Consider the following 17620-nt stretch of genomic DNA (forward strand, 5'->3'; position numbering starts at 1 on the left):
CGTAATACCTGAAAAGAAGAAAAAATGAAAACAAATACCATTGAGGAAAATAATAATTTCTTTCCTATCTTCTCCCTGTTGCCTCTCTCTCCCTCATTTCAATTTAAGAGATTCGCTCTCCTCCTGGTTGTAATGGGAATGAATTTCAGTGCCACCCCGATGGAAATTGCATTCCTGATCTGTGGCGCTGCGATGGGGAAAAAGATTGTGAAGATGGTAGTGACGAAAAAGGCTGCAACGGTACTTTACGACTGTGTGATTACAAAACCAAGTTTTCCTGTCGGAGTACAGGTAAGCAGAATATCGGTGCAGCTTATTCCTTGGGTGTCCTGGAGATAGAATCCTTTTGGCCTATCCTCAATGTATATCTTACCTTCATAAAAAGTGTTCTTGTGTCTCCAGTATGTTTGCTCACATTCTATATGTAATAATAGCTAACATTTATTCAGAACTATCTGTGGGCCTAGCACAGCTCTAAAAAAATGTGTTCTTCATGAACTCATTTCATCATCCCAGTTCACAGTGAAAAAACTGAAGCCCAGACAAGTTTTTAACATGCTCAAGTTAAAAAAATATGTCAAAAGAGTCTGCATGGCAGAATTGGTATTTGCAACCAAGCAATGAAGATGCAGAGTCTGGGGTTTCAGGCTTCTGAAGGAGACAAACCCACAGACAGTATTCCTCTTTTTACAGATAAATCCTCAACATAAAATTTGATGAAGATGAATAGAATGGAAAAGCAAAATTATATACATTTATTTTCAACTACAGTAGATTCCTAAATTTAATTGTACCGTTGCTAAATTTCAGTAAGACAAAGGTAATGACTTCCATTCAAATCTTTGATTTGTTTTGAAAGTCACTGAAACTTTTATTAATTTTTATGATGTTATTTTATTATTATGACTTTTCCATTTTGTTTTCCTATATATAGTAGGTTCTAACTGACACAATAAACTAACTTATTTATTTTCCCCTCTATACTAGATGATGAGTTGAAATTTAGAGAAAAAATATATTACAATTAACTGTTGTGGTATAATTCATGAAATGGGTTATATCATCAACAAAATAATCCATGGAAAGAATTCCATATTATGGGATATATATTATAGAATCATCTCTGGGATGATGTGAAATTGCTTTTTGAATTGCCTAATCTCTGGATGATTCATTTTGCTCCCTATTATGTATTTCAACCAAAAGGTAGAAATGAAAAGTTATCATAGCTGTGGGTAAGAGAACACTCTGGAAACCATATGACTATGGGCATTTGAAGATATAAAAAGATATGGTGTTTCTTTTTTTGGACACACCTCCTGGTTACAATTAAGCATTCAAATAAGAAATAAAGAGATAAATGTAAGCTAACATGGGCATAGAGAAATAAATACTCCTGAGGCTCATTGTTAATGAGGGAGTTGTGTTTTCAAAATGGTTACTTTTCTAACAATATTTTTAACAATTATGTGACTCTTTTCATTTGTTAAAGTAAGCATTTTAATTTTGGGCTTATTGGTTAAAAACTGTGACTTTAAGTTTAGAAATTATCTTTTTGGAGCACACTATATTGATTGAAAATGAATAGATGAATAACTTGTTAAACAGTAATATAGGGAGGAAGAACCTTTTCCTATACCCATATTGGATTCATTGGCTTGGACCCTTTAAATTAGACTGGCCAAGGATAGATTAATAATAAAACAAAACCAGAACAAGTTTATTTACACATATATCATACATGCATGTGGGAAAACTCAGTGATGAGTGACTGACTCCACAGGATGGTTACAACTTGGGCTTACATAGAAGTTTAGCAAATAACAGTAAATTTGTAGAAAAATGATGAAATAAATGAAAAGGATTTTGAGTTTATAGGGATGGCAAATTGTAAGCAGGTAAATGTATGGGAGAACTAACAGAAGACAAGGCTAGTTAATAAAGGGTGTGCATGTCCATTTTGTCACTGATTTTTCTATTTCCTTCATGCTATGCTATTTCCTTCATGCTTCCTATTTCTATTTTCCTTCTAGGGAAGTGTATACTTCCCTAGAAAAGGATTTATACCAGTCCTCATTTCTCAGAAGTTTATGCTTATAATCAGATAAGGGAGGCTATAGCAATGCTTCTTTCTACATCTGTTGGATCTCAGATGCCTTCACTCAAAATAACGCTTCTGTTAAAATGGCATATTTTGGGGGTAGTATATTTTGATCCCATATACTGGATATCTTTGGAGAATTGAATTCTGAGAGACAATTTTATGTATGTTGTCTTGGGATTTGGATTATCCCATTAATAATGTTTTTAATCAAACATAAATAAATGTACGAAATACTTATAAACCAAAATTTAATGAGAAAAAGCAGAACTGAAATAAAATTTATGTTGAATTATCAAAGTATAATATATACTGAAATATAGTATAGCATGGCAAATATATACAGTTGATAATACTGTATTGTATAACTGAAATTTGTTAAAAGGGTAGAACTTAAGTGTCCAAACACACCCACACACACAAATAATAAATAATTGTAAAAATTAAAGCAAAATGTGAAAGGCAGTAATTTAAGCATTAATTTATTTCTAATTTAATCTGTGGCTTAAACATAGTAAACCAAAATTTATTCAAACTATTTAAGGAGTCCTAACACAATTATATTTGCATATTTATGAATATTGCATATATTAAAGAGAACTTTAAACATAAGCATTGGATTAAAAATGTGTACATGTCTATAATATTTTTGATATTTTTAAAATTTACCTTAATTAAATTATTAGCTTTACAAGCTAATATACCTTTAAACTACCCAAGACACTGAATTCAGGGTCCATATTTATTTTTCAAAGACTTCTAAATGCTAGCTTAAACATTTAAAAGTTTTCAAGGTAATCTATTAACATTTGGTGGTTACAGTGGCTTTTCTTTTATACATAAATTGCCGTATATTAGAGTAAAAATGTAAGCAGATTAATGTTACTTTATTCTTATAAAGAAGAGAATGTGAGCTAAATTAAAAGTGCAATATAGTCATTAATATTGAAGAGCTTCTAATTTCAAAGGACCTATTTTTTTTAATGTTTTATTTATTTTTGAGAGAGAGAGAGAGACAGAGTATGAGTGGGGGAGGGGCAGAGAACTAGAGGGAGACAGAACCGAAAGCAGTCTCCAGGATCTAAGCTGTCAGCACAGAACCCGACTAAGGCTTGAACCCACGAACTGTGAGACAATGACCTGTGTTCAAGTTGGAGTCTTAACTGACTGAGCCACCCACGAGCTCCTCAAAGGACCTATCTTCGCTAAGAACTACACTCTTCCATATTTGGTCCCTCACACCAAGACCAATAAGTTGCGGTTATATTATAGTTAAGCAATCTGGTAGGGAAATTTCATATCTACCTCTTATGGGAAAGAAACTCAGAAATGCATTCTTCACATTGGAAAAAAGAAAAATATGTGATATTATACAATGATGTCAAAGTTTGGGGGATAAGAGGCCCTTTGGTGGTTAGTAAATTTAACCCAAACCTTTCACTTCTAGAAATCCATGTAAGGAACAGCAGAAGTGTATAAAGATAAATACAAAAAGATTTTCAATGCAACATTTTGTTTTAATAGCTCCCAAACTAGAAATAATGCAATCCCCATCATTAGGGGCACTACTTAATAATTATAGTGCATTCACACAATGAACTACTCAAATGTCATTAAGAAGACGTAAGAAAAAATTTCCTAAGGATGAAATTTTAAGTTCACACTTTGAATCCTTTCTCTGATGTTAAAAATACATAGAGATGATGGTAAAATATAATAGGTGAAAATGAGAGATTTGGTCGTATTAACAAAATACATCTCTGATGAATTGAAATAAAGTATAACAGCAAATGGTGGGCTGGATTGAAGCTGGATGCCTGATTGGATTGGATATGGAGACCAGTAGAGATGCACAGGTTAGGTTTAACAGGAAATGAAGTTGGGGACTGGAGCTAGGCTCACTGATGAAAAAAAAAAAAAAAAAAAAAGAATCGGAATAGGACTCCCTTACTTTTGAAAGAAGAGGAGGGGCGCCTGGGTGGCGCAGTCGGTTAAGCGTCCGACTTCAGCCAGGTCACGATCTCGCGGTCCGTGAGTTCGAGCCCCGCGTCGGGCTCTGGGCTGATGGCTCGGAGCCTGGAGCCTGTTTCCGATTCTGTGTCTCCCTCTCTCTCTGCCCCTCCCCCGTTCATGCTCTGTCTCTCTCTGTCCCAAAAATAAATTAAAAACGTTGAAAAAAAAAAAAAAAAAAAAGAAGAGGAAAAAATATAGCTGGTTGCTTCCTAGGATGGTTACTTAACTGAAGTTGTGTGCCTAGAGAGATGGAAGGCAATCGCGCCAATCCTCTTGCTAGCTCAGAGACTGAAAGTGATAAAAAGACAAATACAAGATGGATTTGTGAACCAAGAGTAGGGGTGGTTATGGAGTGGGCTGAAGAGAAACAGCAACACCTGTACTGAGTGATAGATAAACACATAAAGTCAGAGAGAAAATTGAGAATTCCTACCCAAGGTAAGATTGAAAAAAAATTATAAAATCCATGAAGAAAACAATCTCTAATAAAACCAGCCATCAAAAATCAATCATGAAATGAATTTACTCAAGATTAAATGAAAACGAGATGTCTAAATGACATATCTAAAAAAAAGGGGTTTAAAAGAAGTATGTTTAAGATCCTCAAAGAGAAAAAAAATGGAAAAGAATATCCCTAAAGTGAACAAGAATATACCTATATTTGATTATATATAGGTGTATGATATATTGAAGTAGATATGATTAGAATAATTGTAACAGAAAAAGGTGGAAAATGGTACCTATTAGACTTGAGAATGAAATATGTCAACACGGAAATTTTAAAAAATTCTAGGATGGACATAAAGGAAACAAACTGAAAAATAATAATGTACATTTTACCCAGAAAGCATTACAGAAAAAGAGAAAATAAATAAATAAGAAAGAGCAGTTAAGATATATGTTGAAAGGGCGCTTGGGTGAGTCAGTTAATTGTCCAACTTCAGCTCAGGTCATGGTCTCACAGGCTCCTGGGTTCGAGCCCCAAGCTGGAGCCTGCTGTGGATTCTGTCTCTCTCTGCCCCTCCCCCCGCTCTCTTTCTCAAAAATAAACATTAAAAAATAAATCAAAAAGAAAGGCTACAACAGATACAAGAAAGTCCATGAGACAATATAGGTATTAACAGAAACACACACACACACACACACACACACACACACACACACACAGAATAAGTTTTAGCTAAAGTGAAGAACTTGATTCCTCATAAAGAAGTACATTCAGGCTTCTGAGTAAAATTAACAAACTTAACCCAAACTTCTAGAAGTCATTTTGAAATTGGATATCATCAGTTACTGAAGCTACCAGAAAGAATATTAAATTACCTAAGAAAATAGGTAATGCCACAAGAAATGCCACAAGAAAATAGAATAATAGATGCTGAAGGAAAAACACTTTCAAGCTATTATTCTATACCCAGGTAAAATATTATTGAAGATAATTCAGACATACAAAGTATACTGTATTTTTCCACATTTTTCCACGATTCTCACTAGGAAAATTATTAAGGCAATAAAAATATAGGTATTAGAAAACGAAGGGATAAGTTTAGGGACCAGAATAAAATATTGCTGAGACTAACCACAGCAACAACAAAACAAAACCAAAAAATTTAATTATAAAAATACAATCTTTAATAAATATTTTGAAATGTAAGTATCTTGCAGGAAATAATACATTATAAACTTTTATACAGCAAAAATTACAGAAACCACAATGAGAAAACAATATTAGGAACAAATTGTATTCATTTATTCTAACCATTAAAAATCAAATAGAACAAAAATAAGAATTTAGATCTAAGAATGCCTAGAGCAAATTAATAAAAATATAACACTTTTCTTAGAAGTAAAAAAAATACACTTTCTTTTACAAGGCTTATGAAAGATTTTTTGAAATGAGCATTTAGTGTCACAAACATTTAGTGTCACAAACACCTTCAGTAAATTCCAAGAAGTAGAAATTGTGCAGCCAGAATTTCCTGATCTAGTAATTAAGAAGAGTAAACAGCCCTTCCATTTGGAAATTTAATAATAAAATAAGACACTTTTTTATCTTAATTCTAGAAGGAATGAAACTGGAATTGTAGAACTTTTAAAAAATAAAGATCTGTATATATCAGAACATATGGAATATAAATAAAGCATTGCTCAAGGAAAAATTCATAACTTTGTACATTTATATGCAAGCGTCCCAAAACTCAGTGAATTTTTAGCCTTTAACAACTTCAGAAGTATAAAGTTATAAAATCATCGAAAACATCATCTGAAACTTTATTTTTAACATATAGCTAGTTTTGTGAATCTTGAATAATGAATGTTTAAGTACGTTTCTTGTAGCTTCTAGCAGTTTGCTGAACAACAGGAGCTGAAACAAAAAAATAGTAATGCTAAAAGGTTATATTCTAAATTTGCAAAATTACATGTAACGTAAAAGTCAATTTACAAAAGTATAATAGATTTAGATAAACTTTCAAATAATTTTTATGCTTACAACATTTGTATTTCTAAAGTTATTAAAGGTTAAAACTGCTCTAAGACTTTGAGACACATATATTTACATTAAAAAATAAAAATAAAAAAATATTTTTAACAATATGTAAGAGACAGTATTCACCAATTTTCTTATGTTTTGTTATGTTTCTCTACTCTCTTGCAGTTAGGTTGGGGCCAGGTGACTAGTTCTAACCAATGGACTGTATCACTTCCATGCTAAGGCAGTTAAGCTAAAGTGAGCACCCTCCTGCTCTTTTGCCTCCTATCTCAGTGACCTTTTAAATTATCAGTCTAAAGAGAAAATATGCAGATTTTAGTTTGTTACTGTAGCAAGCTCATCCTAACTAATGCAATAACTAACACAAGAAGTTAGGACATACCAACAACACAAACCAAAAGAAAAGAGAAAAACAGATCAAATTTAAATTTAGAAAAGAGAAACAAAAAACAACATAATTTGATAATTCAAGCCCTAAGTTTTTGAAAGAATAACCAAAATTGCTAATACATTAACTGACCCAATAAAGAAAACACACTGAAAATTCAGTCCATAAATGAGAACTGGAAAATAATCAGAAACGCTGAAAAATCATACCAATTAAAGAAACTAGGCAGTGTTTCAGAAATGAAATTTAAAACTTGTGTTAATAAAATTGTATATTCAGAAAATATACATTTCCAAAATTTTGTCTAGAAAGGAAAATAGGATAATTTATTTTATTACAATAGGAAAAATAATCAAGAACTGCCCCCTTCTCATCATTCTTCCAAAAGCTCCATGTGCAGTTGAATAGTTCTACCAGATATTTCTTTTTTTCTAATTTTTAAAATGTTTTTATTTATTTTTGAGACAGAGACAGAGCAGGAGCAGGGGAGGGGCAGAAAGAGGGAGACACAGAATCTGAAGCAGGCTCCAGGCTCTGAGCTGTCAGCACAGAGCCCGACGCGGGGCTCAAACCCATGGACTGTGAGATCATGACCTGAGCTGAAGTCGGAGGCTTAACTGATTGAGCCACCCAAGTGCCCCTACCAAATGTTTCAAGGGACATTGTTCCAATGCTGTTTCATCTCCTCCAGAGCATTTAAAAGAAATAAAAGCTTTTAAGTTATTCTTTTTAGCAACATAGTATTGGTTTTACAACTCCCCAAAGTTATAAAAAGTACCTCCCTACACACAAAAATTACAGACCCTTACTACCACCATTCTAGATAAAGCATGAGCAAATCCAACAGTACATTAAGTGAATAATTGTCCACACACACACAAAAAAATCTTCCTTTTTAAAAGCAAAAATGGTCTCAAAGTGACGAAGGCAGTTAATATAGAATAAATAGGGGAAATATTTGAAATACAGATCATAACTAATTACATACCCCGATTCTTTGGTATCGTTTTTAAAAAGACCAACTACTATAAAAGTTGGCAAAATTCAAAAAAGTATAAAAGGCTCTTAGACAAGTGAAGAGACAATCACCCTCACCCATCAGCGAGTCAGATCTATATTGGGACTGGATGTTTTTTCAAAAGCAGATTGGTGATTATTAACAAAACCAATAATATCCTATGTTGGTGAGAATAGATGAAGTAGACACTGATGTCAGTGAATATTGATGAACCTCTGTGGAAAGTAATTTGATAATATATCTAGGTTTTAAAATGTGAATACAATTTCACTCACAATGCCACCTCTAAGACTTTATCCTACAAATACACTTAATTCACTGAAGGAGTGACATGTACAAAGATATTCATTTAGATGCTATTTTTTAAATATTTAATAAGGGGTTTAATAAGCTTAAGTCAGTAATTACCTGCATACCAAATAATTGACAATTTACAGAACATATTCTCCATACACAAAAGTCAAATTAGAAATAAGCACTCAAATGACTAGAAGGCCATGACTCTGAAAACTAAAATTACACTTCAAAATAATCAACAGATTAATAAAGAAATCTTAATACGTATATGTAAATATTTAGAACTGAATGACATGGGATATACTGTACAATTAAATTTGTGTGAAAACTTTTTTTCAGCAGACTCAATTTTTAGAAAAGTTTTATGTTCACAGCAAAAGTGAGAGGAAAGAACACATACCCCATGTCATATATAACCCCTGTTATATGTGCCCCATATACCTCCTGTTATTCCTACACATACAGCTTCCTTTACTAACAGTATCCCACAACAGAATGGCTTATTACAGTCGATGAACCTGCATTCCTACACTGACACATCATTATCACCCAAAGTCCATAATTTACATTAGGATTTGCTCTTGGTGTTGTACAAACTGTGGATTTTGACAAATGTGCAATGATGTGCCATGTGTCCCCAAGGTATCATACAGAATGGTTTCGCTGCCCTAATAATCCTCTGTATTCTGCCTGTTTACACTCCCTTTACCCCAACCCCAGGCAACCACTGATGTTTTTACTGCCTCTGTAGTTTTACTGTTTCTAAATATGATGTAGTTGGGATCATTAGTATATATCCTTTTCAGCCTGGCTTTTTCTTCTTTCACTAAGTAACATGCATTTAATTTTCCTCCATGTCTCTTCATGACTTGAGAGCTCATTTGTTTTTAGCAATGAATAAATTACATTTTCTGGATATACCACAATTTTTTAATCCATTCATCTGCTTTTGAAAGATAGCTTGGTTGCTCCAAGTTTTGGCAATTATGATACAAACAGGTGCATATAGGTTTTTTGTGAAGACATCCCATGGAGCATGGTTGCTGGATCATATGGTAAAAGTGGGTTTTGTTTTTAAGAAACTGCTGTACTGCCTTCTACCGTGGCTGTACAATTTTGCCTTCCCACCAGTAACGAATGAGGAGTTCCTGTTGCTCCAGATCCTCACCAGTATTTGCTGTGTTTTGGATTTTCACCATTTTAATTGTAGCAGGATTCTTGCACAGAGAGTCATAATACCTAGGCTTCTCTTTCCAGGAAGCAACTTTATTCGTGCTGGTACAGCTCCGTTGGGTTCGTACAGAAGAACTGAGCCCCGAACACCACGTGGCATAGTTTTTTTTTTTTTAATGTATTTTCTATTTCTTTGTCTCCCATATATGGTATCACACAAACCTGCAGTCTCATTACGTGATCTCATGTTACAAGGTCATGAGGGATGTTGTCATGTATGTGTATAGCCAGGTTGCCTTGAGGTTTTTTTTTTTTTTCTTTCCTTAGAGAGGGGACTTACCACATAATACGTGTATAGTAATATTTCCCTGTTGTTTTAATTTGTATTTCCTTAATGATATATGATTTTGATCATCTTTTATATTGCTATTTCACTAAATTGTTTCTAATAACTCAATGTTACAAAAAACCTAAATAAGCCAAAATAGGGCACTAGATGCAAACATTATGGTATATCCATATAGTAGACTATCTTGCAGCAACTTCAAAGATGGGAAATCACTGTGATCCGTGGACATGGACATTTCTGGTGATTGTCAAGTAAAAAATAAAGGAAAACAATAGGGGGCATAGTATGTAACTTTTTTTTATAGAACAGAAGTATATTTTTAACAATAAAGCATATTTGTAGAAGAATTCGTAAGAACTTCTCAATATTTGTCTCTGAATTGGGGGAATGGATGACTAGAGAAAACAAGTGAGACAGTTTATACTTGTACAGTCTCCTCTTACGATTGACTGTCTTTAAATTGGGGGCTGACCCATATAACTCTTGCTCTAGTTTCCATTGGAAAAAGCAACATATGTTTTCAAGTCAAGCCCCAGGGCAGTGTTAAGAGTTGAGGATTAAATGCTCTTTAGCAAAAGTATGTAACAAAACTCACTGGCACACATGGGGATTTAACTCTGACATTGGTTTCATAAAGGGCTTGCTCTGTGCTGATCCTCTGTGTAATGAAAATCCTCTGGGGAGCTTCTGTGAATGGCAAAGTATTACTCTTTTCCATGATTACATTGTTTTGTTTTCCTCCCCCATTGTTGTCTCAGTAGAAACAAAGTGAAATGGTTAATTTAATCATTATTTAAAAGCAATCTGAATAATTAGGACCAAACATTTCCTACAGTGGAATAGTGATTTTATTGAAATTATATGATGAATTGCATATGCAGAATTTCTAAATACAGCACTTTCCTCTCTATCCCACATATATAACCAACCTTATAGAATTGTTTTATTTATTTTTGATGAAAAAAATGTGGTGAGCTCTCCACTGTCTATGTGTTATAGAGCTAGTAAAATACTTAGCATATTGCTTCTTATGAAACTTAGATAATTCTCTTTTGATTCTCCCAGTGGCAGTTTTAAACATGTTGCTGTATGCTATCTATTTTTTCTCTTCAATCCTATATGTGAAGAAGAAAATATTTTTGCTCAGAGGACTTTTCTTTATTAATTTTTATTCCTCTCTATAAAATGCCTAGTCCAATAACCTCAGAATCATTTTTATTAATTTTATTAAAATTTCCTATCTTCCTCCTTCTCTTCATGAAATAATCTTTTGTGGTGTACCTAGTTGTCTTACTTATCATTCAATCATTCATTCACCTTTTGCAATCTAACACCCTATCTCAACCTTTGATGGAAATTGCTGTTTTGGTGGTCACCGGGGGTGATTTCACAGTCCATACTCTTCTGTGTCTTGAGTCCTCCTCTTCCATTCAGTAACGTGAGTTCAGATAAATTGCCAAACCTCTAAGTTTCAATTTTCTAATATGTAAAATGATGATGTTGATAATGATATAATAATAATAATAGTAATAATAATTAGAATAGAACATACAGTAAGTACCTATTACACAATATGATCTTGATGAATGATACTTTGATTATTTTTTTTAAGATTGTTAAATATATTTTTAAGTATTCTCTACACCCACTGCGGGGCTTGAACCCACAACCCTGAGATCAGGGTCACCTGCTTCACTGACTGAGCTAGTCAGGCACCCCAACCTTTGACTAATACTGCACTTTGATCTCTTTCTCTGTAACATTTGACCTTTTTCTGCAGGGTCAAAATGTCCTGTCCTTGAAACCTTTTCTTATGAAGTCTTATAGTGGATTGTCCTCTATTCACTTACCATTTATATTCTCTTTTTTTAGTTCACTTTTCCATGCCTGCCTCTTAGATTTAAGTTAAAAAATACTTCTTGAATGCCTAAAATGTTTCAGAAATTGTGGAGATTTTTCTCTTAATTTCTTTGTTTTGCTCCTTCTCATCTCTCTGCAAAGAAGGTATCCACAGCAATCTCTTTCTGTTCCCAAAGTTTTAAGTATCACTTCTAGATAAATGTCTCCCAAATCTCCATCACTGGAAATCACTCCATGCTTCAAACCTGTTGTTTTCCTATGCTATGCTGCACATCTCACTTTTTCTCTGAAGTCAGAAATTTTTCCGCATTTCTCTATTTTTTTTTTTTTTTAGAAATATCTTCAGGGCCTCTGGGTGGCTCAGTCAGTTAAGCGTCTGACTCTTGATTTCGGCTCAGGTTGTGATCTCATGGTTCGTGGGTTTGAGCCCTACATCTGGTTCTGTGCTAAGAGAGTGAGGCCTGCTTGGGATTCTCTCTCCCTCTCCTTCTTTCTCTGTTCTTCCCCTGCTTGTGCTTTCTCTCTCTCTCTCTCTTTCTCTCTCTCTCTCTCTCTCTCTCTCTCCCAAAATAAATAAATATATAGATAGATAAATTAATAAAATAAACTTTTAAAAAATTTTTAAATTTTTAAAAATTTTAAAAATTTAAAAATTGCAACTAAAAACCTAAACTTTAAACATCCTTCAAGCCTCTTCAAATTCTCCAATCTTCTAGGATAAAAAATGAAACGTCTTCAATTTCCTAAACATTTGGATTTAAAACAGAAAGTACCTTTTGACATTCTAACTTGCAATCATTTTTTCAGGTCCTGTTGAATCCACCTCTACAATTTCTCTACCATCACCCATTCCACTCTTTCCACTCACATATCATAGTGTATGATAAGCCTTTATTATCTGTCACTTAGACCACTATGTGGCCTACTCTGTCTTTCCCTGACAATAAGTAGCTTCAATCCATTCTACACACAGCTTTGGCTCCCTCTTACCTCATAAACTGACCTGAGTACATACTTTCTCAAAATCTTTCAGTGGTCCTCCATTTTTATAAGAATATGAAACACTTCGTGAATTAACCATCAACATTTCATAAACTGTGACTTCAAACTACCTTATTATTGCTTCTGGAGCAAGTCCCGCCCTTTCTTGACTTTATGAATTTACATAGGAATTGCATGTTATGTGTGGATTAGATTCAGCAAATAAAGCTAAAACACCCTGTATTCAAAATGGCCATTGAAAATCAACTATTATACTCAGTATATGTGGTTCTGTGTATATAGTTCTGATAAAAATCTGTACATACAACTGTGCTATTAAGAAAATAACTTTTAGCATAAAGAATATACATGCAAAATTGTTACAGTGTTTTCCCTCATAAATGGAAAGAAGACCAAATTAAGAAAGAATTGATTTACCTCCACCCCCATGCCCTGACATATTCCTGTTGAGTAGCAAGAGTAATCAGTGTGCTATTAAATTATCTCTCTTTCTTCTTTACTTTTTGTTTTGCAGAGTGTATATATTTGAACATTAAAACTGTACACTTGAGGCAGCTGTCTATATGAATTGTTTTTCTGTTTCCGTATGTAATATTCACTGCCACACTTCGAAACCTTTCCCAATAACATCTCAGTAAATCTTTTTTTTTTCAAACCAGTCCTATATATTTTCTGTTTCTGAAATTCCATCTCACTCTCTGATTGCTATATGGCTGTTCTTATTCCATTTTTATATGCTCAATAGTAGAACATTTATCAGTACTAGACTTATTACTCCACAAGGTCAGAAAATTGTCTTTCCTATCTTTCTACATCGTTCAGTAGCTAGGCAAACATATTATACTCAAAAATAATTACTGAATTGAATTGAAGCCAAATATTGTTAGAGAAATAGATAAATGTGTATGTAGTATTGAAGGTTAGTAGTATAATTTTTTATTTAACGATTACAATTCAAAGACCAGTATTCAAAACGACATTCTGTTATTGAGAAAATCCACTTGGATGTTCTCAATGATTCATTGCTCTTCATTCCCATATTCTTAATATTAACTGCCAATCAGATCCCAGGATAGCAATTATTCTTTTATAACATATAATGTCTTTTATTAAGATAAAAATATATCAAGCATTTTACAAAATGATAAATCTATTTTTTTAATGGACAAAACAGTTTAACAGAGAAACTCTAGAATTGATCATATAAATTTATTTTGGAAAATCATCACATTTTCTAATGATTCCAGAAACTCTTAATTTCCCTATATGTGATGACTCTGTGCTGGCTTTTATCCTAAACTGTATATTTCAAGGTAACATAAATAAAACAGTCCTTATAATATCCTGAGTGTGTGTGTGTGTGTGTGTGTGTGTGTGTGTGCGTGCGTGTGTGTATGTGTGTTTATGTTTGCACATGTGTGTGATTTCTCTAATTGTCATGATACCAAGATGATGATTGTTATTTCTGTTGTGGCTACTTTGTTACTTGGCTACTGTTATTCTCTTTGCTCAGAGGGCAAAACCACAGTTTCCATAACATTCTTGCACACATAGTAATCAAGTTTAAAACATTATAAGTAGATCAGAAAAGATTATGTAAAACTCAGTAATAAACTCCTAATATTATTTTCATCATGTAACATATTTTTAAAGTATAATTAGTAAAGGCAAAGTAATTGACTTAGTTATTTGAACTTAAGTATGAACATTATAAATTATTTTTAAAGATTTGGGGTTTTTAGATATTGGATATTTATAATTTCTATCACATATTTTAATATTACTTATCTGTATTTCATTTTCATAATACAAATTTTCCCTAAGTCTCAAGGTTCTTATGTATAAAGGAGGAACCTTAAATAAGAAATCTGTAATATTTATTCTTTCAAAATATTGCACCCAATGATGACTATGTGAGGATTTGTCTTAATATGAATCAAGTAAAAATCAACATTCTTTAAGCATACTTACTAAGATCATTTGCTGTTAGGTTTTACCCATAACCTTGTATACCCTCTTACCTACATTTTTGTAAGAATTAAAACCAAATTAAAACCAAACAAATAAGAAAGGGACAAGCAATTACATTTCAAACCTCCCCTACAAAATTGGAGAGAGTAGAGAGCTATTTAAACTTGTAAATTTTATCTAAGAAATGTAACCATATGTATTTATGTGTCTGGTAGCATAATCTGAGTTAACATTAATACTCACTTGAATACGATTTTTCTTTACCTTTTCCAGGCAACATTTAGATCATGAATAGCAAATAGGTTTTACTGCTGTTCTGACTCTAAAAGATTGATAATGGTTTATGGACAGGTTTTTTGAAACAATTCTAAGGTTATGCTGGAGTCAGTGGTTAAGAATATCATGATGTATTAGTGACATTTTGGGGGGGGGGCAACAGCAATAGAAATTACTGCATTACTCTTGAGCTCTCCTTTCATTCTATGGTACTTTCAGATGAATGCCTACAATTTAATATTCAAGTACAGAATGCCATACTTTAGACTAAAATTATATGTTATGCATTGACTTTGTCTTGCTAACTAGATTATAAACTCCTTGGTGGCAGGGAATGGTTCTTAGGATTTTCTTATATTTCCTATAATTCCAAGGGAAGTGTAAGTCACAGAGCAACCTCAACATAGAATTTTCATAAAATACATTCGTAGAAACTATCAAATTTTATGGCACATGTATGTACATTTTATCACCATCATTTTAAAAATGAGCTAAGTTTTGTTTTTGGTTTTGTTTTTGTTTTTGGACTAGTTATGCAGAAATATGGTAGAAGGGAAATAAGTAGCACAAAAGGATTCATTGAAAAATCCTGCTCTCCTATTCTAGATTTCCTGTACCTCTTCCTCACCAGAGGCAATGACTGTTAGCTATTACATAACCTCCCCCAGAAAGAACTCACATAGAGACAAACCTGTCTATATGGGTATACTGATATGTGTATGGAAATATAGTCCTAGATAAATATATTTTACCATGCAAGAAAACACTAGATTTTGTGCCTTTTTTATTGGTAAGTTTTGGAGATTGTTTTATATTAGGCAGGATTGTCTCACTCTTTTTCACTCAAGTGTACAACTTCAATGTGTGGATGCATTGTAAGTGATGTCACCAGTCTTGAGATTTTGATTTAAGTTTTTGTCAGTCTTTTGCTAATATATCCAAAGCGGCAGCACATGCTTTTGTATAGGACCTTTGTGCATTTGGGCAAATGTATTAATGAAAAAAATTCTAAAATTAAAATTACTGTGGTGAAGAGTTGCTGCACTTTTTATTTGCTGGAATTCATAATATTTCCCTACAGAGAGATTGTCCCAGTTTGCAGACTCGTCAACATTGGGGATGTTACACCCTTGTTAAATCTATCCTTGTATTATCCAATTTTTTCATCTAAACCAATCTGGTAGAGAAAAAAAGGTATCATATTGCCATTTTAGCTTACTTTATATTGAAAGGTATTTTTGATCATCTTATGTTTGTAAGTCATTATTGATCCATTGTGAATCTTGCACTCGTATTGGTATATTCATCTTTATTTTATTTGTAAGATCCCTTTTGTATTTAAAAAAATGTCCTTTTTTCCAAATAAAATATTTTTTCTGGTTTACCACTTTGTGTTGAATTTGTGTATGGATTATATTGTTGCAATGTGGAATCAAAAATATTGATGAAATTGAGTTTATCAATTTGTCCTTTATGTTTTCTGGGTTTGTGTAATAAACATTTCAAGTTTTTGTTATTTTAATATCTATCTTATTCTATAACATGTGTGTATTTATCATTGTTATTATGAAATGCTTACTTCTTTGATATACTGAGAATATATTTTAATGTAAGGATCAAGTATTAGCTTTATTTTTTTTTTTCTCCAGGTGGCTAAGCAATGTTCCTAACATCATCAAACTTGTATTTCCATTATCTCTACTATTCGAACAGCCAATTTTATATATTAAAACTATATACTATGTAAATGATTATGTTATATATCTATCCTACTCAGTTGTTGATATCTTGATTGATATTCTGTTAAAAATGTTTTGACTACTGTTATTTTAAAATACTTCTAAACGGTTGGCATTAACAGTTCCTACATCAATTATCCTCTCTTTTTTTGAAGACTGCAATGATATTTGCAATTTTATTTCTCTTAGGTTTGTAATAATATTGTTCCTATTTTATTGGGATTGTATTAATCTGGGGACAAATAATTTTACGGGAACAAATCTTCTCCATAACAAAACTGTATCTTTATCCAAGTCTTCTTTTGGGTTTCTTTGAAGACTCTTAAAATTTTTCATATAAATTCTATACAATTCTGGTGTCGTTTAGCCCAAATACTGTATTTTATGGTGGATTTTTAAATCCATCTTTTCTTCTACTATAGTCTGTTTTTAGGTATGAAATCTATGGACCTTTTGTATAATATTTGAAACTTGCTGTCAAATTTTTTGAATTCTTAGTTTCTTACAGTTCTTAATTCATTTTTATTGATTTTACAATTATATGATTATATTAACTTCATGTAATGATACACTTCTAATTTTATACCTCATTTATTTCTGTTATCTAATTATATTAGATAGTCTTTCCAAAACAATATAAATAATATCATTAGTTTTATTGATGATGTTAAGTCAAAAATTTATAATGTGTCTCCATTTACATTAAATTGATCAGTGAAGTATCCATCATTTTCTATTTTAAGAATATTTTCATTTATAATTAATGTTTATTATGAAATGCATTTATATTAACTATGGAACTTATAATTTGTGTTTTTTTCTTATTTGGCCTAATAGTATAGAAACTTATTTATATATTTCTACAAATGCAAAATCCTTTCACCAATACTTTAATTACTTTAAAATTAAGGTTGAAGCAGACTTCTGAATATATAAAGACTC

The 17620-nt window shown here is 32.3% G+C and overlaps 1 protein-coding gene across 3 annotated transcripts in view; it reads left to right on the plus strand.

The window, feature by feature from the left end:
- LRP1B (LDL receptor related protein 1B) overlaps window positions 1–17620 on the plus strand; it is a 1899539-nt gene that overhangs the window by 1226925 nt on the left and 654994 nt on the right. For all 3 annotated transcript variants that reach the window (XM_078451331.2, XM_078451332.2, XM_078451333.2), the window contains exon 21: window positions 109–291. In XM_078451331.2, the coding sequence (XP_078307457.2) occupies window positions 109–291 (183 nt within the window). The remainder of the gene's footprint in view (window positions 1–108; window positions 292–17620) is intronic.

This window comes from Panthera onca, chromosome C1 (genome assembly GCF_046562875.1).
Source record: "Panthera onca isolate mPanOnc1 chromosome C1, mPanOnc1 haplotype 2, whole genome shotgun sequence".
NCBI classification, from domain to species: Eukaryota; Metazoa; Chordata; class Mammalia; order Carnivora; family Felidae; genus Panthera; species Panthera onca.